The sequence below is a fragment of the Xiphophorus hellerii genome, chromosome 1 (assembly GCF_003331165.1).
Source record: "Xiphophorus hellerii strain 12219 chromosome 1, Xiphophorus_hellerii-4.1, whole genome shotgun sequence".
Lineage (NCBI taxonomy): Eukaryota > Metazoa > Chordata > Actinopteri > Cyprinodontiformes > Poeciliidae > Xiphophorus > Xiphophorus hellerii.
Genome location: NC_045672.1, coordinates 10,593,803 through 10,615,400, shown reverse-complemented (window position 1 = coordinate 10,615,400; position 21,598 = coordinate 10,593,803). Strand labels below are relative to the sequence as shown.

General features: G+C 44.2%; 1 protein-coding gene across 3 annotated transcripts; it reads right to left on the bottom strand.

Moving 5' to 3' along the window:
• Window positions 1–1,032: 1,032 nt before the first annotated feature.
• Window positions 1,033–21,271, bottom strand: mbd6 (methyl-CpG binding domain protein 6). Of its 3 annotated transcripts, none has more exons than XM_032571180.1 (13): window positions 21,032–21,271; window positions 19,919–20,144; window positions 18,053–18,192; window positions 16,874–16,976; window positions 16,347–16,518; window positions 13,472–15,829; window positions 11,030–11,997; window positions 9,737–9,845; window positions 9,470–9,609; window positions 7,412–8,177; window positions 7,182–7,234; window positions 7,007–7,073; window positions 1,033–2,673 (listed from the first exon to the last, which is right to left on the bottom strand). In XM_032571180.1, exons 3-10 carry the CDS (start codon window positions 18,166–18,168, stop codon window positions 7,578–7,580), a joined length of 4,566 nt encoding a protein of 1,521 aa, XP_032427071.1. In that variant the 5' UTR covers window positions 18,169–18,192; window positions 19,919–20,144; window positions 21,032–21,271; the 3' UTR covers window positions 1,033–2,673; window positions 7,007–7,073; window positions 7,182–7,234; window positions 7,412–7,577. The 3 variants fall into 3 exon arrangements, with proteins under 3 accessions (XP_032427071.1, XP_032427085.1, XP_032427077.1); XM_032571194.1 differs by lacking the exon at window positions 21,032–21,271 and adding an exon at window positions 20,675–21,025; XM_032571186.1 differs by lacking the exon at window positions 21,032–21,271 and adding an exon at window positions 20,679–21,025.
• Between the last annotated feature and the right edge of the window lie 327 nt (window positions 21,272–21,598).

Below are 21,598 nucleotides of genomic sequence, written 5' to 3'. Positions count from 1 at the left end.
AGCCAGTGGTGGCTCAGGTTCATCTGACTTATGTAGGACTTGCACTTCCTCAGAAAAGTATTGATATAATTTGAGATTTGGGGGTTTCATGTGACAAACAACACAAAATTATTCCACATTGTGAACTGGGAAAAAAAAAATTAAAAAATCTGGAAAGTGTGGTGTGCATTGTAGTCAGGCAGTTTTGCAACCAACAATATTCCAAACTTTTCCTTTTGCACCGTTTGCTGTAGTCCATCATCTGAAAGTAGAAAGAGTATGAAACAATTACAAAGAAAGTCATCCCAGGCAGAGAGGATCTGAAGCAGGGAAGCTAAAAGAGGCACATGGTAACTCTGGAGGAGCTGCAGAGAGTCACAGCTCATGTAAGCAAAATATCCTAGTAATGTACTCCATAAATTTGTCGTTTGTGGAACAAAAAAACAAAACAAAAACTCGCCACAAGTCATATAAAAGCAAAAGCAAGCAATGAGGAAAAAATTGAGCGAAATGTAGTGCAAACTCCAAAGTCTTATAAGCCCCCCAAAATTTTACTCAAATTTAAAATTTTTGTTTGAAAAAAAAAAAAAAGTAATAAAAATCTGAAGGAGAAAGCATGTATTCCTCAATTTCATGATTGGTCTGGTCTACTAAATAAAAGACTCAAGAATTTCTTAAGGTTTTTGGAGAAGCATGACAAATGCAAAAATGAAGGAGATATATTGTAGATAACACACCAATGTACTGTAAGAAGAATTCTGATTTATAAATGCATTATTTACCTACAGTTAACACCGATAATACAACCGATATTGAAATCGTCTAAAGTTAATATTTATCAATCTACATTAAGACATTTGTTCCAATCATAACTTCCATAATCTGACTCAAAAGGAAAACGGCTCTCGAATTTATGGCACTCCTCAGTAACAGAAATAAACAAAAGCAAAACATTTTTTGTGTAAATAGTTTAATATTAAATAAAAAATGACTCCCATATAAAAAAAGAACGCTACAGTCCACAATTTAATCGTCTTTTTTTTCCTTTTTCTTTTTTTTTTTAAACATAGGTATTGAAAGCAAAAGGGGTAGAATGAGAAAAATAATTACAATTCCAAGAAAATTCACAATTGTTTTCTCTGGTGTTTCTCTGACAATATAAAATCAAACACATTAACTGTACATATGTACAAAATGTCCAAGTATAGAAATTGCATAATCTGCTTTTCTTTTCACTTTTCTTTTTATATATATATATTTTTTTAAATACAGACAGAGATGCCAAAACTCCTGGGGCAGGGCAGTGAGTGGAGGAGAGCTCAGAGAGTGATATGAGGAAACACAGCGAGGATAAACGCATCACTCCAAGTCCACAGTAACACACACAGACTCAACAGTTACACACACTCACGGACACCATCACGCTCCGTCTCGTTATCCTTGCAAGCCACTTCTCCAATTTTAAAAAGACATACAGTACTTTCCACAACCTCAAAGTTTGTGCAAATGTTTAGATCTGTAATGCGTGGATGAGAGCTGGCCTTTGAAATACTCTCCATCGCACCGTAGCTACATGTCATTTTAATAATACGTGAAATGTAACTAGAGTCGCCAAGAAGTCACATAATGCACCTCAAGTATCATGAACTGTTCAAGATTTGTTGTGGATCTACAAAAACCTCACAAATTCAGTCATTTCAGAAGGAAGTTGCAGAGACCCAGGCTTAGTAACTAAAAACAAAGATTTAGAATAGTGTACAAAAAAAATGCTAAATTGTGTCTCAATTAATTATGAGCAATTCTTACAAGTAATAAACAGTTCTAGCTAATGAACGGTTATGTTTTTTTTTTTTTTTTGTGGTTGATGTAAACAGCCAAAGAAACCCAAACCAAACCATTTCCTTAGCAACGTCAAATCTGAGTTCAAGAGGAAAGAGATTCATTTCATTCTCACTGCTTCTCAGCACTTCCTTCAAACCTTTAAAAAGATGTTCTCTCAAATACAACTACCGGCTTTAAAAACACAACAGCTATGAGAGACTGGTTCTTCTATACTGATACCAAAACAAATTTTTGACAAACACAATTGGGGCTCAGCAACAGCACGCGCTCAAGCACACAAAAAGACAAAAATCCACGCATACACACCCACGTGGAGACACACTTTCAACACAGAACATCATTCAAGTAGACGGGCTTTATCCTGACTCATAGTAACACACTGATGAGAAGAAAACAGTACTCGTTTGTTTTTCATTGATATAACGCCAACCTAGTTGAAAGGTCTCTGATCACCAAGTCCAGACGTTGTTTTATGACTTAAGAGAAAATCTAGTGAAAAAACTATCCACAAAAATCTCCCCCTCCCTCCCACACAGTTTTAAAAAATAAATTCATCTGACTATATCTTTCTCCTATGTGTTATTTTAAATAGTGGTTTCCACACTCAAGTTGACCCGACGACAGCATCGCATTAGTGCAGTTGTTTTTTCTTTTTTGTTTTGTTTTGTCTCCCCTCCCACTAAAATGCTCGAAGCAGTAGAGACGACAGCAGAGAGATGGATGGGGTGTGTCGGGAGGCGCCTGGACACCGTTTTACTGCTGAATGTCTTCTTCCACTAGTCACTGCCTCTGAGATCTGGTACCTCGTCTCCGCCTGCCACGCACAGACCTGTCGGGTTTCAGGAGCGCCGCCTGGAACGGGAGAAAGCCTCATGTAAGAGCAACGTTCAACTCTTCACTGTAACAAATTATTCCCGAGTGACGACACATCTTTCTTTTAAAAAATAAATAAATGAAAATGCAGTTTTCCCAAACTCAGTTATCCAAAGTTCTCAGTCCTTCACATGTTAAAAAAAAAAAAAACCACAAAGAAAGGACACAAGGAAGGACAGGAGAAGAAGAACTCAAAGGAGGAAGGATGTCATTTAACAATGGGTTAAAAAAGGACAAATATTTCAGGGAACTCTGATGTTCGTGCTCCAGGTCTGGATTATTTTCAGATTATTTTGGCTAAGTAGATTGGACTTAGTCTGGCTAAGTCCAATCTACTTAGCCAGACTGGACCCGCATTCATCTAAACAGCAAACATTTTCTCAACAATCAAAGTCAACAAGTCTTTTTTTTCCAATAGTATTTACACTTTTTAAATCAAAACTCAACCTAATTGCTGTGTACATAAAATATGATTTCTGGACTCGAACTGTGGGGACTTTTAAATTATTTACAGGAGTGTTTACAGAAATTTAAATGCAGCTCCTCGTGGAAAGGAATGTCATTTCCTTTAAGGTTTTTAGGATGCATTGAACAGCTCAAACAGCATGAAGGATATTTAAAAAGAAGAATTTCTATTTACTGTAGATTTCCTCGAAGTTGCTGCAAAGTCAAGGGACTCAATAAAATCGTAAACTTTATATTATTATGCGAACTTTAGTGGGATCAATTGACATTTCAATGAGGGGAAGGGTGGAAAAGCAACATGTGGAAGATACTAAATTATATAAACACCTAATTGGTTAATTCTGCTTTCTATAGGAATAAAAGACATTTAAATAAGACATAAATAAGACATCCTCTCCTTGGGCTGCCACCTTATCGTGGTGGAGGGGTTTGAGTGCTCCAATGATCCTAGGAGCTATGCTGTCTGGGGCTTCATGCCCCTGGTAGGGTCACCCAAGGCAGACAGGTCCTAGGTGAGGGACCAGACAAAGCGCAGCCCGAAGACCCCAATGACGAGAAAAAACATTGGACTTTGTGTTCCCTCATCCGGACGCGGGTCACCGGGGCCCCACTCTGGTGCCAGGCCTGGAGGGGGGGCACGATGGCGAGCGCCATCTGGTGGCCGGGCTTTTACCCATGGAGCCCGGCCGGGCTCAGCCCGAAGAGGAAACATGGGTCCCCCCTCCCATGGGCCCACCACCCGTGAGAGGGGCCAAAGGGGTCGGGTGCATTGTGTGATGGGTGGCGGCAGAGGGAGGGGACCCTGGCGGTCCGATCCTCGGTTGCAGAAGCTGGCTCTTGGGACGTGGAATGTCACCTCTCTGGTGGGGAAGGAGCCGGAGCTAGTGTGTGAGGTCGAGAGGTTCCGGCTAGAAATAGTCGGTCTCACCTCGACGCATGGCTCTGGTTCTGGAACCAGCCTCCTTGAGAGGGGCTGGACATACTTCCACTCTGGAGTTGCCCAAGGTGAGAGGCGTCGGGCAGGAGTGGGCATACTTGTTGCTCCCCATCTCGGCGCCTGTACGTTGGGGTTTACTCCGGTGAACGAGAGGGTAGCCTCCCTCCGCCTACGGGTGGGGGGACGGGTCCTGACTGTAGTTTGTGCTTACGGGCCGAACGACAGTTCAGATTACCCACCCTTTTTGGAGTCCTTAGAGGGGGTACTGGAGAGTGCTCCTCCTGGGGACTCCCTTGTTCTGCTGGGGGACTTCAACGCTCACGTGGGCAATGACAGTGAGACCTGGAGGGGCATGGTTGGTCCTGAACCGCTCGAGTTCAGATCCTGTTCTGTTGTTGGACTTCTGTGCTCGTCATGGATTGTCCATAACGAACACCATGTTCAAGCATAAGGGTGTCCATATGTGCACTTGGCACCAGGACACCCTAGGCCGCAGTTCGATGATCGACTTTGTCATTGTTTCATTGGATCTGCGGCCGTATGTCTTGGACACTCGGGTGAAGAGAGGTGCAGAGCTGTCCACTGACCACTACCTGGTGGTGAGTTGGCTCCGGTGGTGGGGGAGGAAGCCGGTCAGGCCTGGCAGGTCCAAACGTGTTGTGAGGGTCTGCTGGGAACGTCTGGCAGAATCCCCTGTGAGGCGGAGCTTTAACTCCCATCTCCGGCAAAACTTCGAACACGTCCCGGGGAAGGTGGGGGACATGGAGTCTGAGTGGACCGTGTTCCGTGCCTCCGTTGTCGAGGCGGCCGATCGGAGCTGTGGCCGCAAGGTTGTCGGTGCCTGTCGCGGCGGCAACCCTCGAACCCGTTGGTGGACACCTTCGGTGAGGGATGCCGTCAGGCTGCAGCAGGAGTCCAACCGGGCCTTTTTGGCCTGTGGGACTCCGGAAGCAGCTAATGGGTACCGGCAGGCGAAGCGGCATGCGGCTCGGGTGGTTGCTGAGGCAAAAACTCGGGCGTGGGAGGAGTTTGGAGAGGCCATGGAGAAAGACTTCCGTACGGCTTCGAGGCGATTCTGGTCCACCATCCGGCGTCTCAGGGGGGGGAAGCAGTACGGCACCAACACTGTTTATAGTGGGATGGTGTGCTGCTGACCTCTACTCGGGACGTTGTGGGCCGGTGGGCAGAGTACTTCGAAGACCTCCTCAATCCCACCAACATGCCTTCCATTGATGAAGCTGAGCCTGGGGACTCTGGGTTGGGTTCTCCAATCTCTGGGGACGAGGTCGCCGAGGTGGTTAAAAAGCTCCTCGGTGGCAAGGCTCCGGGGGTGGATGAGATCCGCCCGGAGTTCCTTAAGGCTCTGGATGTTGTAGGGTTGTGTTGGCTGACGCGACTCTGCAATATTGCATGGACATCGGGGGCAGTTCCCCTGGATTGGCAGACTGGGGTGGTGGTCCCCCTGTTCAAAAAGGGGGACCGGAGGGTGTGCTCTAATTATAGAGGGGTCACACTCTTAAACCTCCCTGGCAAGGTCTATTCAGGGGTCCTGGAGAGGAGGGTCTGTCGGATAGTCGAACCTCGGATTCAGGAAGAGCAGTGTGGTTTTCATCCTGGTCGTGGAACACTGGACCAGCTCTACACCCTCGGCAGGGTCCTGGAGGGTGCATGGGAGTTCGCCCAACCAGTCTACATGTGTTTTGTGGACTTGGAGAAGGCGTTCGACCGTGTCCCTCGGGGAGCCCTGTGGGGGGTTCTCCGGGAGTATGGGGTACCAGGTCATTTCATACGGGCTGTCAGATCCCTGTATGACCAGTGTCAGAGTCTGGTCCGCATTGCCGGCAGTAAGTCGGGCTCGTTTCCGGTGAGAGTTGGACTCCGCCAGGGCTGCCCTTTGTCACCGATTCTGTTCATCACTTTCATGGACAGAATTTCTAGGCGCAGCCGAGGTGTTGAGGGGATCCGATTTGATGGCCTTAGGATCTCATCTCTGATTTTTGCAGACGATGTGGTCCTTTTGGCTTCATCGGGTCGTGATCTGCAGCTCTCGCTGGAGCGGTTCGCAGCCGAGTGTGAAGCGGCCGGGATGGGGATCAGTGCCTCCAAATCCGAGGCCATGGTCTTGAGCCGGAAAAGGGTAGAGTGCCTTCTCCGGGTCAGGGGGGGTGTCCTGCCCCAAGTGGAGGAGTTCAAGTATCTCGGGATCTTGTTCACGAATGGGGGAAGAAGGGAGCGGGAGATCGACAAGCGGATTGGCGCAGCGTCTGCCGTCAAGCAGGCGCTGTAACGGTCCGTCGTGGTGAAGAGAGAGCTGAGTCAAAAAGCGAAGCTCTCGATTTACCGGTCGATCTACGTTCCCACCCTCATCTATGGTCATGAGCTTTGGGTCATGACCGAAAGAACGAGATCGCGGATACAAGCGGCCGAAATGGGTTTTCTCCGTAGGGTGGCTGGGCTCTCCCTTAGAGATAGGGTGAGAAGCTCAGTCATCCGGGAGGGACTCAGAGTAGAGCCGCTGCTCCTTCACATCGAGAGGAGCCAGTTGAGGTGGCTCGGGCATCTGGTCAGGATGCCTCCTGGACGCCTCCCTGGTGAGGTGTTCCGGGCACGTCCCACCGGGAGGAGGCCCCGGGGAAGACCCAGGACACGCTGGAGGGACTATGTCTCTCGGCTGGCCTGGGAATGCCTCGGGATTCCCCGGAAGAGCTAGAAGAAGTGGCCGGGGAGAGGGAAGTCTGGGTCTCCCTTCTGAAGCTGCTACCCCCGCGACCCGACCTCGGATAAGCGGAAGAAGATGGATGGATGGATAAATAAGACATGCTGGAAAGAGTCTTACTTAACAATGACATACAACTTCTAAAAAACATGGTTGTTCTGATAAACAGTCTTAGAGGGGCAGGTGTGTCTTACTGTAGCCTTGGTTTCCTCTAGTGCTGTAGCATCCATGTCTCTGAAATCTTCTAACACGTTCTGAAGCCTATCAAAGTAAGAAACGCAACAGTTAAAGCTTACTGAGAGCAAGACTTACTCCAAATATTTAAATTAAAGCAGCAAAGTGTCCAGAGAATGTCCAAGATGAACTTACGTTTGTTTTCTTTTCCTTCCTCGTCTGGCTCCACCTGCAGCCCCTGCTTGATCCTTGGAGCAGAACCGCGGATTAAGATTACAACATTATCATGAATTTATATCTTGGTGGCAATTCTACTTAATCACGATATCTCTAACACCTTTTTTAAAGTCCATATAAAAAATATTTTTAGAGGCTCAGAACCAGAACATAAATTCTGTCTTAAGGCAGAAGACATGACCGCTTACCATTCCCTGTCCAGTGAGCAGCAATGTCTCCGTTGTCTCTTTGCTGGTCCTCTCACTGCGTCCGTCTCTGGGACTGAGGTATCCCGCGTGGGGACGTTGTCCCTGCCTGTCCACGCCCATTTCCACGAATGGACAAACTGCTGCTGCCGGACCAGTACAGTCCGTCTTAGCCTCCTCCAAGTATATGGGGTGCAAAGGTGGCTCCAGGTGGGTGTGTCCCTCTATGACTGGCTTCCTCTGTAGCGGGGACGTAGGCCCGTCCTCTGTTGGCTTGGGCGTCCCCTGGGCCGGAGAATGAGCGGCAGCTTCCAGGCTGAGTCGTGATAAGTCCGGGTTGCGGAGCGAGCAAGCTCGCCGTGGGCTCAGGGAGACAGGGGGCGCTCGCCTGGGGCAGAGTGGGGGCATTAGTGGATGAGCTCTGGTGCTCCAGGGGGAAAGAAACCGGCGGTAAGGCACAGAAGGGTGAAGTAGGGTCTGACGGCCCCAGTTGAGCCCCGTCTTCCTGCTCTTTAGCACTCACTTGAAGAAAAGAGGTATAAATGGTGTCCATGAAAGAGGTGTAAGGGTCAATGACGGACCTGCCCTCCGACCCCCTCTGAGCGGGCGGAGGGGATTCTTGAGCAGGAGGAGGACCCAGAGCCGAAACAGCACATGGAGATACTTCAGGAGCAATTTCGCTGGCCGGTAAACCTTCGTGTGAGGCTGGTCTTTGGGTTTCCTGCAAAGAGCCGGGTTTCTCCCCATCTGAGGGAGGCGCAAGGTTCAGCTGGACAGGAAACAAACGACATGGTTAACAGCCAAAGAAGAAGAAGAGAGAAAGTCGATATGTAGCTTGAGAGGCGCTAAAGAGTGTCCACTCGGGAACTCAAAAATCTTTTTTTCTTTTTTAGTCAGTAAAGGCAACATACTAAAGGCTACCAAGCCTTGCGGAGAACAATACTCTTCAGTGTGGATGCTGTTAGTTAATTTTTGTGTTATTCAGTATTAATAAGGTTTTCAAAACACTAGACAATATAGAGACAAAGATATACATATATATATATATATATATATATATAAAAGATTTTCTATGACATACTGAGACATGTCTGGCGTTAGTTTAGGCTGTGAGAAAGAGCGAGACTTTCAGTAGGTAACAGGAAGGCAGAACAAAGTACTGCAAGATTGCCTGGTTTGATCTTTGGACTTTCAAGCTGAGTTTTGGCACTGATGTCAGCCTGCAGGCCTGCTACTTCACTCTTCTCAAACAGTATACATTAAATTTTGTCCTTGTTTAAATATAGAAAAATGTGAGCCAACTACTGCTTAGTATCTGAAATACAGGCAAGCAAAGTAGTAAGAGTTTAATTGCTGTTGCTATTTACTAGCAAATATATTTGCATGTTCTCTGTATAACAGTGAAAGGACAGGTTGCGTTTGATCCAAGTAGCAGCAAGTAGAGAGAAAAAAAACTAAGAGACCAAGGATGGTTCCTTGTGGGACTCCAGAGGTAAGAGAAGCAGTAGAGGTAGATAGGTTGCCAACCATTACAGAGAATGATTTCTCCGTTGAATAATCTCACAATTAAGAAGAGGATCCGCATTCTCGAGGGCATGCATACATAGACTGCTGTTTGCATAATGCTAACAAAGTTTGGCTGCGGGACTGAAGATTCAACCAAACCTAGGAAAAACTTTCCTTCTCAATCTTAGAGGCTACATCTGTTTTCGATATATTCAGTCAGCAGTGATACCAGGTATAAGTCATCACTTTGCCAGATTTATTAAAACTTTACCTCAACTACAAGTGCAATGTTTAGCTGCCACTAAATCATAATTAAATACAAGTCTAATTTACCAATTCTATGCAATTTATCCTTCTGCATTTTCTAAGTTAAGAAATCATGACTTGCTCTAAAGTCTGTCGGTTCACAGTCATGTGTTTATATTTTTATGCATGTGTAGCAAAACTGTCTGGTTTCAGTGTCATAAACAAGAGCAATGCTGCAACACAAGCAGCGATACGCTGACAAAACAAAAACACCCAATGTCAGAAGTCTAAATAACAGCAATAACCTACCTGGATGTTATTGAGTAAGTTGATTCCTCCATCAGGGCTCTGCAGCAAACCCAAAGCAGAAGCTTGAACTGGGGACAGAAGAATGGAACCCGCTCCGAGGCCGACCATGTTCTGGAGCCCGGTGATGCCGGGAACGTCTCCTAAAGAGACACAAAGACACTGGGTTGCTCACATGTTGCTGAAAAAACTAGCTAATTGCTTAATGTTCTAAACTTAAACATCAAATAAAATAAAAAAGAGCATTTCGGAGGTTAGACACCAACTCACCCAACATAGACGGGTTAAGCAAAGTGGGAAGTAATTGTTGGAGGAGAGAATTATCTTTGCCTTGGAGAGAGACTGGGATGAGGGTGTCAACAGCTGTATCAGTGGGTACCTGCATAGCAGAGCATCGTACAGAACAAGGTACACTTTCAACATCTTTAGGAAAAAAGACAACTGTCAAAAGATTGAAAATCCATAAAGTTAGATTTTTATTAAGACGATTCTATAATAAATTCCAACAACTTCCATCCTAATTGATTAGGCAAAAACATATAATTTCTGTTTTTGATCACTGATGACTAACATTTTGGAACAGACTGTGGTAATTATAAAACAGTCCCAGGAGTTAAACCAGATCTGAAAATGCAATATTTAATTAAATACTTTTTTTATTCAGACAAAAAGGTGGTGCCCGAAGTTACTATATTTCATACGATACTTGATTTCTGTTTTACTTTGATTCACCAGCATTGTTTGTATAAACATCCCACAAACGCTTTAACGCTGAAAATTAATCTAAAATGTTTTCATTTACATCTCTTGGAATCAAGAAATCATAACAAAACTTATCTTTTTTTTTTTTAAACTAAAATCTTAAGGAAAAAAAAAACAGATACTAAGATTTACAATTTTGAACAAACAGGGACAACAGAGCAGTTAAGTAAATAAAATCCCAGGATTTTGAAGGTTAATGAGAATAGGGCTGAAACAATTAGTCAGATTAATCATGATGATTCGATTATTGAAATAATGATCAACAAATTTAGTAATCAATTAGTTTCTAGCTGGAGTATACGGACTCTAAAACAGGCCATATGCTAAAAAAACAACATAATCAGAGCAGTGATTAAGCCAAAACCTTAATATGTATATAGTTAGGCACTACTATTAGTTTCACCCGGTTCAGATTCAGTTATTGCATTTTAGACAATATTTGTTTTTGTATTTAAAAAGGTTTTCTAATATTAAAAAAAGGCTCAAGTGGTTAAATGAGAGATCTTCAGAATGTGCCATTTTTTGATCCGATGAATCAGAATAATCACTAGATTAATCAGTAACTAAATGTATATGTGAATGTATATATATACATTTACCTGATTTAATATTGTAAATATCACCATATTTATGTTTATATTGTATACATTTCCTACATTGTTTGTACTGTTGGAGCGGACTTTAATCTCATTGTATGTGTACGTTGTCAAACAATAAATTCAAATTCTAAAATAAAGGTTAGTTGCAGCCCTAATTGAGAATGAGCCGAGTAGAAAGAGGTAGCAGGAGGTCGGAGCCTACCTGAGGCTGGGCATGTTGGGTTTGCTGTGCAGGAGCTAACTGAGTGTTGGGAGGAGAGTGGAGCTCAGCAGAGCTCAGGGCAGCTGTGAGCAGAGCGGGGCTGAGGGGCAGGAAGGCTGCAGGGGGTGGAGGAAGAGCGGCAGGAAGGAGCAGAGACTGCAGAGCTTGGATAGGATTCTCCGCTCCGGTGGTAAGAGGAAGAAGGCCGTGGGTTATGTCTAAGAGGCCTGAGGTCGGATCGAGGAGGCCAGAGGTCTTATCGAGGCTGAGCCCCTCCAGAGTGCCGGGGATCTGTTGGGAGTGGTGAATCGGAACCTCCAAGCTGATCTGGTTCAGGTGACCCAGCACTGACAGAGGCAACAAGGAGGTGGGCTGCTGCCCGACCAGAACAGAGGCCATGAGCAGGGCTTGAAGACTTGATCTCTCTGTTAAGTCCGGTTCCTGTCCTGCAGACGGCGCCGAGGCAGCGAGCGGGTTCAGCAGGCCCAGAAGGTTCAGCGGCAGCTCCCCGTGCCCGCTACTCAACAGGGGCAGCAAAGGAAACAAAGGGTTGTTGTTAACCTGCTGCTGCTTCTGCTCTTGGTTTTGTTGCTGCGTTTCCTGCACCAGTAAATGCGGCTGCTCTGGTTGGTGCGGCTCTGCGAGGTTCGGTGGTGGCTGTGGCGTAACAGAGGCGGGAGGTAACTGCGCATGTTGCCCTCCCAGCCAGAGCCCCCCTAAGGGCAATGATGCCAGGACTGTGGAATCCAAGAGCGACGGTAAACCTCCTGTGGATGACAGCAGCTGAAGCAGCTGCTCCTGGTTCATGAAGGGAAAAGCTTCCGCCAGCGCTAACGGAGCCGCGGTCTCTCCCACACCGGTCGAGCTAGCGGGACTGTGACTCCCCTCGTGGGGCGCAGAGACACTGAAGGTGGGGCTGGTGGAGGCTGGGGGCGTCTTTGGATCTAAATGTTCATGTTCCACTTGTACTGTGGAGAACCCCCCCCCCCCAAAAGTATTAACTTTTATTCAGATTGAGTTAAAAAACAAGAAGTGGAATTTTAAAGACATCTTACACTGCAAAAACTAAATTTTTACCAAGAAACTAGACCAAGTAGTTTTTGGTTTAGTTTCTAGTGCAAATATTTTAGTAAGACAAATTTTACTTACAAATAACTTTTCAGCAAAAAATATGAGCTTGTTTTAAATCAGTTTTTTCTGAATTTTGATGAAAAAGTACTTGTTCCATTGGCAGATTATTTCACTTATCACAAGATATTTCCCCATGTTTTCAGAGAAATAATTTGCCAATGGAACTAGAACTTTTTCATCAAAATTAAGGAACTATTGGCTTATAAACAAGCTCCTATATCTTGCTGAGAAGTTACTTGTAAGTTAGTTTTCTCTTATTTCAAGTGTACTAAGATATTTGCATTAGAAACTGGAGCAAATATACTTGGTAAGATTTTGTGTTTTTGCAGTGCACAGAGTAATGAAACATTTTAAACAGCGTCAAGACAGCAGCATTGACAAAAATGCCACTGAAAACAGTATTGGAACTTTTAGCGAACCGATACCGCTGCTAAATAATATAAGGATGAGAAACAACATCAACATTTACATTTTATAATTACTGCAAACTGCTGAGCATAGTTATTCACTATACATTGCAAGTTTATTTACAGTGTCTTGCAAAAGTATTCAAACACTGAAATTTTGCAGCCACAATATTCAATGTATTTTATTGGGATTTCATGTGATAAGACCATCTAAAAGCCTGGTCAAATATATCAAGCATATTAACTGGCTGATATTTACGACAATGGTTCAATATTTTGTGTAGGTCTGGAGAGCAATGATCTCTCAGGCTCAGATGAGCAAATTTATTGACAATATAACTATTAGTTGTGCATTTTAATCTTGGCTTTCTGGATAAAAGGAATGGACAGTGTCAGATGAGGCCAATCGGAAACTTTCTGATCTGCTGCACATGTAAAATGCTACGTGTGTTGGGAAAACACCACCATCTCTACAGTAAAAAATGGCTGTGGTAGAATAATGCTGAGGGGAGACTTTTCTTCATCACAAACATTTAAACTGGTTTAAGTTGATGTGGAACTAGATGGACACATCGCAAAACTGGAAGAAAGCCTGTTAGAGGCTGCAAAATATTTGCGATTAGGGAGGAGGCTCTTCTCCCAGCAGGACACTCCTAGACAAACAACTAAAGGTATAATCAAAGGTTTAGATCAAAGCACAATAAAGTTTTAGAGTGGCCCAGTCAAAGTCCAGACAATCTATTACAACATTTATCGTTTTGTGTCCACTTCACACTTATGCGCAACGTTGTTGCTCCATCCCATAAAATCCTCCAAAATACACAAAATGTAAGATTTCAAGGAACATTAACACTTAACAATGCGTACTATATGAAAAACACGCAGATTGAATATATAACGTTACCTGCTGCAGGGTTTTCTGTGGAAGTTGCATCATCTTCGGCGGCGTGGTTGGAGGAATCCCCCTCCGCCTGAGTCACAGTGGAGGACGCAGAGAAAAGAGCCAGGACGTGGTTACTGAGATCCAGAGGCTTCGGAGAAGAGGGTACTCCTGCAGAAGCTTTGCCTTCTGCCTGATTCAGGTTCACTGATGTTAGTGGGCTGCTGCTCCCGGTCTCCACGGCGACAGCTCTCCGAGGAGAGGCCGTGTACGAAGACGCCTGGGAAAGCGAGTCTGACGTGTGAATGTAGTTGTCAGACGGCTGATCCGTGTCGGCGAGAGAGGAAGTCATTCGCTGAGACGGGTCAGAGTTGCTCTGAAAAACTTCATTTGACTTACAAGGAGAGCCTCTTTGGAGAGGAGTCGATATAGTCGACTGTGGAGGAGAGTGGGACTGTAATGTGACAGAAGAGGAGGGGGAAGGGGAAGAAAGCTGAACTAGGGGTAAAAGATTAGTGTCATCTGTTTGGCATACGGGTCGACTCTGTTGTGTTCTGGCATTAGAAGAAGTAGAAGGTGGGGATTGCCTCAAGTTCGGTTCATTAGTGTGTCCACCACCTTCGGCAGGTCTAGACGGAGCTGAGGCAGAGTGTGACGCAGTAGCCTGCGCGTTCTGAACGCTGAGCAGGTGTAACAAAGCGGACAGCGGTTGGGTTGGGGGGTCTATGCTAAGAGGCATGGGTGTGGGGGCTGTAGTGAAACTCCGAGTCTCGTTTGGCAGAGGAGACGTGGACAGATGTCCCGGAGGAGCGGAGAGTCTGGGGAGGCTGGGATGATGGTTTTCCAATGTGACTGTACTCTGATTTTGCACAACTGAGGTAGAGTAGGAGTGTGAGAAGGAGGAGGGGAAGGATGTGGAAGAAGAGGAAAGGTTGATAACCGTAGCAGATGCGGCCTCGTCAGCTGCCGCTTTTCGGACTCCGTTGGCGAGTGGCAGCATGTCTCTCAGCGCGCCGACGACTGTGGGGGATCGCCGCCGCCTCTTCCTGTGTGCCGCGCCCCGTTCTGCTGTCGGGGGTGGGTGGGGCGAGGAGGACACGAGGGACTGGGCTAGAGTTTGGGACGGGGGAAAGAGAACAGCAGAAGCCGCTGCGAGGGAGGGATGAGGAAGCCTAGCAGAAGCGATGGAAGAAGAAGCGATGCTGTTATGTAAAGTGCTGTTTGTTACCTTTTGTTGCTGTTGGGCCTCTTTCAACACATCCAGAGTGGAGTGCAAGTTCCCTGCGCTGCTGGACGCGTTTGAGCCCTGGGTGATCTGGTTGGCCAGCTGAGCCTTGGCCGCTGCGGAGAGCAGGGTACTGGCGGGGAACGAAACTGGGTGTGGCAGCTTGCCCTGATGGCTATAGTGGTGATTCAGCAGCGGCCCCAGAGACAAGTTAGAGGGCGCCGACTGACTCAAACCGAAACCTTTTGGTCTCGCACTGTCGGCCGGAGTCACGGTGCCCTTGGTGGGCTTTGAGGAAACGGCATGTGGGTGACTGGTGCTTTGGTTGGTGGGTAAAGAAGAGTTAGTGGGGTTCAGGATGTGGTGGTTGTTAGTGCTACTGTTGCCTGAGTTCTTAAACTGCTCCAAGATGTCTTCCAGCTTGTACTTGGGGAAGTGGGGGCTGGGAAGAGGGGACCCGCAGGGGACTGGGGAGTGCGGAGAGGAAGAGGCAGACTTCCTCCTGTGGGGTAAGTTATTTCCCATCAGTCCTCCTCCTCCTTCGGCCGGCGTGGAACCTCCTCCATGCTCGGACGCAGAGGAAGGAGAGGCAGACGGGTGGCGGGATCGCTGTTGAGAAGGCAAACCCATGGGGTGCACCGAGGGAGAGAAGGAGTTAGATGGAGAAAGGGGAGTTAAAGGGTAATGAGTCTGTCCTCCTCTCACTCCTCCAAGAGTCATAGGGGAAGAGGGAGGAGGCGATGACAGGTGACCTAACCAGGGAGAGCTAGGGGTGTCAGGGGTTTTGGGTGTTATTTGACCTTGACTGGTGTTTTGAGGCGTGGGTGTGTGGGGTGACCTCTGGGCAGGGCTGTGAGGTGGAAACGAAGAGCTAGTGGAAGCAGTGGAGGCTGCTGGGAGAGGAGGATGATGATGATGTCTTCTAAAAGCATCTAGAGGGTGATGACAGTTTGTGCCTGTATTCGGAACAGGGGAGGAACCATTGTAAGGGTAGATGAAGTGATGGGAGGATTTGGGGCTGGGGGAAGGGTTTGGGTGAAGGTTGTTGTGCCCCCGAGTTGGTACTGGATTGTGTTTTGAATAAAAAAGTCCACGCTCGTCCTCTTTGAGCTCTGAATGTTCCTTTTTTGGATCCCCGCTGTCCCCTCGAGTCACATCTGACAAAAAACACACAGTTTAAATTTTAAAGTCAAACATGAACAAGAGCATTCTCAGTGATGAGTCTGATCACTAGAAAAGCTGTCTTGCTTGACCCTTGATACGGTCTCATTTCTAAAAGGAAAAGATCATTCAGACAGCGAAGGACTATGAGTCTCTCGTTTCTAAACAGATCAATTCCAAGACAAGAATCTGTTAGTTGGTGTCCATAAGAGGTATGCATTATCAAAAGCGCTACATCACTGGAAGTCATTCCCTGAATTCACATTTCAGATATAATGACACATGGGGGAAGTTTTTATATTTGTACTCCTATAACTTTCCTACAATCCTTCAAAGTTTTGTTAGCTTTTTAATTCTAAGGAATTCTATTGGAAGGAAAACAATTGTAGCTTGTTTTTTTTTTTAATACAGAAAAAAACATCTGTCCCTGTGAGTCAAAACGTAGTAGGTTTGTCTGTCTCCTTAAAATAGCAGCTTGTCCCAGGTGTGACGTTCTAGGGCTTTAAAGTTTACCTGGATGATGAAAGTTGGTGAATGGAAGCTGTGAGGCCTGCATACTCCGACACAGAGCAGCCATCGCCACCACTTTCCTGCGGTGATTGCACAATTTGGTCATGTCCTGCTCTGCTTTACATGACGGCTGACTGTTCTGTTCCACTTTCACGCCCACACTGAAGTTGAAAACCTGCATGACACAAGTTAAAAGGAGGATGAAATGATTAATAAGTTAAAGACAAACATCATGCATGGAATATAATCACAGCTGAGGGAAGTATAGCAGGCATTTTTCATTCCTGCTCAGGAAATTTTTTTTTTTTTTTTGCACTAGTCAGATAAATTGGAAGAAAATTAAAAAGGTCTTTGTGGTTCTTTTGCTTTATATGTAGATTTAAATGTCTTGGTATTTTAAATACACCCTCAGAGTTGAACGCAGAGAATCAAAAATCATTTTGTATCATTCAAAAGGCCAAAAGACCAGAAAAATTGCCAAACTTTCTTGCATTGAATGCATTAAACTGACTCTAAAATAATAGTTCTACCTTATGAATGATGAGTGGGCACTCCAGACCACATTTGCAGGTGCCATCAGTCAGCAGGTAGGCTTTGACCTCATCCAGTGTGGACAGGGTGGTGCCACTGGGACTACAGCGAGGAAGGCAAAGAATGTTAGTAGTCAACAAGAGACTGACTTGCGCTGAAGAGTTTTCTTTTAGCTCTATTTCAATTTTAGACTCAACGCGATTCCAGAATCAATGTAAATGAGGTTAAGTTTACTTTGCCATTTTCGTGTTTTTTCTTGTAAAAGCTGCAAAGCAGAAAACAAGGAAGAAATCAGCTTCAAAACAGGCAACATCAAGGAATTTGTTGACTCTTCAGAGTATCCACCACATTTTCCAAAAAAAACCTTCTGGTCATATTTATTTTAGTGATAAAATGTATGAAGGAAAAGAAACGTCTTTTGGTAAGTTTAGCTAACGATAATTACCTGAAAACACAGGAGTACGTTTTGCAAGTCAAATCACAAGAGTCATTACAAAAGTGAGGCAAGCTAGCATTGGCCTGCTACGCTAATTTCCTTCTATAAAAATGTCCTCAGAAGAGGCAAGATGCAGGTTTACAGAAGAGTTCTTAGATTTTTAATTGAAGTGTTTTAGAGCATTACAGCAGCTTTGTGAAACCTGGCCAACGCCACGCTGGAGCAGACTACCCTGCAGGCAGAAAAACCAACCACTGTCATAAAACACACAGGAGTGACAGACTGAGCCACGTCTGAGCGTCATCGGTGAGTCAGTATGGGACACAGTCATGGTAATGTGGAACCTAAAATGCCAATAAAATTTATTGTGTTTGATTATTAACTTAATGAATGAGAAACAGAAACAGATTTAGGCCTGTTCAAGGAATTCAGAAACACAATGAAAACCGTTGTTAATTTAGGAATGTGGGTTAAAAGAAACTGGAGAAAGTAACAGAAACATTGATACATGGTTTCTTTTGTAAAACTTCAACCATTCAAATTCCCCCCAGCTTACAATAAGAAACAAAAGATAATTTTTCAGAATAAATTACATACAAATCAATGACATTGCAAGCTAACTGCTTAAAGTTCATACAGTACAGATTTCCAGAGTCTATTAGCAGCGCCTCAAAAATGTTGCAGTCCATCAATAAATAAGCATACTCTTCTGTTCTACATGTCTTCAAATGACCCAACGCACCTGACATAGGTCACCTGCCCTCTCTCCGCTCTCCGAAGCCAGCCAATGGGGACATGTATTGCAGCAACGTGGACCGCATCCTTGTCTCTGCTGACGATCTCACTGCCTCCCATCATTTTGTAGCTGCGTCCTGCCAGCACCTTGTAAAAGCAGCAAAGAGTTACCGCAAGCCGTTAAGACGAATGGCAGTTTAAACGGATGAAATTTTAAATGTCTAGAAATCTAATTACCGCAAACTAAAAACATTGCTAGAAATTTGTCAATTTAAAGTCACGTGAGTTTAATTTTTTTTTTGACAGATTCATTTTCTTATTCTTGTATTTCACTTTTACTTCAGAACATTTTAGGCCAGTTCTGAAGTAACTGGCCTTCAGAACCAGCTACTAGTTAAGCAAGAGTGAATTGTTTTAAATTAAACAATTCGGCTTAAAGAGTCAGTTCAAACTCATTTTGATGTTTTACAGCCATTAAAAATTACGCCATGGCTGAACTATGTTAAATATTATATTCGTATGGCGTTATTTCATACGCACAGGTAAATACATTTCAGCCACATTCCCAAAATAAACACAGGATGTACAAGCTAAAGGTACAAGTCTTTTCACTATTTTCATTTCATACACAACTTTTAAGAGCACAAAATCAAGCCGTCTACTGCAGCACTTTCTTGTGTCGACCAAACGTCTATTCATAGCAGTCGGTTCAAAATGTTGTGCTTCCTGAAACAACCAAAGTCATTTTCTGCTTTCTACAACTCTGAAATTTTGTTTTGTGGCTCCAATTAGTAATATCTACAAACAGGAAGTAACATCGAGCCATCTTGGTGCATCTGTGGAACTAATTTTTCATGGTTCATAAGAGTCAAATGAAAATCAGAACTAAATTAAATGGAAAGGCTGTAATACAAAGTTTCAAGAACATACAATGAAGTTACAATGTGATTATTCTTGAAAATATTAAACTAGCTCCTTGACACAAAAACCCTGGATCAACTGAATTGTAAGCAGGCATAGGTTAAAGGTAAACTAAGGTTAGAAATTGTTATGATTTCAACACCACTGAAATGTCAAAATGAACAGATTTTGTCCATCTGTAAAGAGCATAGTTCAAACCCAGGGATGCCCCTCCCCAGCTGTTGCTGTGCACTGCTGGCTGAAAGACAGCTAGCAGACTTCGGATGCGGAAAAGAGAAGGATAACACTTTTAAAACTACAGCTAGTACTCTACAAGCTGCAAGTCTGTTAAGCATTCAACTGCAGACCGGCTAGCCAAGCGGCCTAATTAACCAGCAAATAAGGAGCGGAACAGCAAGTAAGTGCAATGTTCAATCCAATAAGCACATTTACAAGAAAACTTTTACATATTGCAGGTTTCTTCTGCTGTCCTATGCCAATAGATAATCATATTAAAATGTATAGTGACATTTTAGAAGCAGTGTGTTGCTTTTCAGTTTTAAAGAAAGCAGTTAGAATATGTTCTGCATTATTTTAATTAAGTGCAACCATGCTATTTTTACACAAGGCTAAAATATCTCGAGAGTCTCGTCCCTGACCATGTCCAGTCGGGAGGACTGTAAATACAAACAGCACAAAAGTATGCGCAATTCTGTGGTTTTTTTTTTTTTTTTATCAGTTAGACATTTCCACACACCAAAACAAAAGCTTCCAACATTTAATTATTTGCTTATTGTTTGCCAAGAAGTACAGTCTTTCTTAAAAACAGTCTAGACTGAGTAGAACCCAGTGTGTTCCCTATTTAGTGGGTGTGGCCACACCAAAGAAAATATAGATATCACACAAATGACAGTAAACTATCTATTAAAAACTGCAAGACAAATAAAGAACAAAATAATAAGATGCTCAATACCTTGTCATCTTCGGGAAGCCAGGATCTATTTTGGCTAAGGTATCCGTTGTCCAATGTACATGCTGGTGGGAGAGAAGCACTCACTCTGCCCGTAAAACCTGACTTGTCCAAAACAACTGGAATTTCCACCACTGTGAGGCTGATCCTTAACTTCTGGGTTGTTTCCAACAAATCAATCTGTTCAACTCACATGAGAGTTTTTGGGTCTTAGAGGAAGAAGAAGAGCCTGCAAAGAAAGGTGGAGGTGGATTATGTAATCAGGCAGGGGGAGGGGGCAAAGTAAATGGTGCAGTAAATATTTCCTCGTTCAGCCATGGCTGAAAAATTATTAAATCTAATTTACTGAACTTATTATACAAGTTTAGAGCGAGCTGTGGCTATTTTGAAGTATGAGGGCGTGTTTTGCTAGGCCCTTAGTTTATTGAATGGTTGCCTACAGTGTGAACATTTGCCTTACCAACAACAAACTTGAACGATAAGACAAAACCTGGCACGAAGACTAAACTTTACCTAAATTCGCAGTACAACTATATATAAATTTGTAATATTGCAGTAAATGCACAGCAGCTAGCGTGTAAGCTAACTGGCTAAGCTAACAGGCTAAATCCACTTCTGTTGTCGTGACAGCTGTCAGGAGCACAAAACACTCCCGATGCGTAACTCCTGCGTCTTAGCTACGGATACAGTGAACTGACCCGCTTACAAAACTGCCTCACAATAAGAACAAGAATAATTTGGACATTATATTACACTTACTTACAGGCATTTGTCCGCTAACGTCAATATTTGCTGAACAACATTTCTTTGCTTCAAGCTGTGTGTTGGCCAAGTTTTGAAGTCTTGCCTCTTTTTGGGCTCAAATTAAGACTTAGCCAGTTAGCCACAGAACTGGAGAGAGTATGTTTCAAAAAAAAACGATTAATACTTTATTAAATAATTGTAAATTTAGATGATTACATAACCCAAACCACGTATTGGCGCGGTGAATCAGCTCTCAGGATTTAGTCAGCCAGTCCGGCTTAAGAAAAAAACAAAGGGCAATAACGGTTCATTTTACTGCGCCTAACGCTCCCTGCTAAGGCTAGCTGTAGGAGCTAACAGAGTGAAATTTACTTGTTTCTGGAGTGTCCCAGCAAGACAGAGGGATGTCCCGCTCCCGCTCCACAGTTATAAAATCCTTACTTTGGTCTCCCCTTCTGCTAATTCTCGGTGCATTCAAACCTACTTCGACAAAACATAACGACCCATGTAATCCCCAATTCACAGTTACCCACTGTATATTTTTTTCTTACAAATTCCGAGCAAAAATAATGGAGTTTTCTTTTGAGCATGCGCATTCGGTGCTTCAGGAATATTGTACCCAACATGCAACGGGACCTTTGTAGTGTTGCGAACAGGGATGTGAATTGTGGCTCTGTTCTGAGATCCGAATCATTTGGCTCAGTTCATCAAAGAGAACCGGCTCTTTCGGCTCCTAAACAGCGCTTCGCTCATTGTGTCGCTTTTGATTTTCCTCAGAAGAAGAAGAAGAAAAAAAACTATCCTTATTGAATGCATTTTTAAAAAGTACAGTCGGCATCAAAGAATAAAAAAAAATACATTAAATTAAGTGGACGCATTATAGAAGTATCAAGAATTCACAAAATATACAGACATTTAGATTTTGACACATATCAGACC

Coding starts and splice junctions, on each gene's coding strand:
- mbd6 (XM_032571180.1), bottom strand. CDS start 18,168: ATGATGGGAGGCAGTGAGATCGTCAGCAGAGACAAGGATGCGGTCCAC. Junction 15,830..16,346: donor CACCAACTTTCATCATCCAG/GTAAACTTTAAA, acceptor GTTTTTTGTCAG/ATGTGACTCGAGGGGACAGC. Junction 9,610..9,736: donor GCTTAACCCGTCTATGTTGG/GTGAGTTGGTGT, acceptor GTGTCTCTTTAG/GAGACGTTCCCGGCATCACC.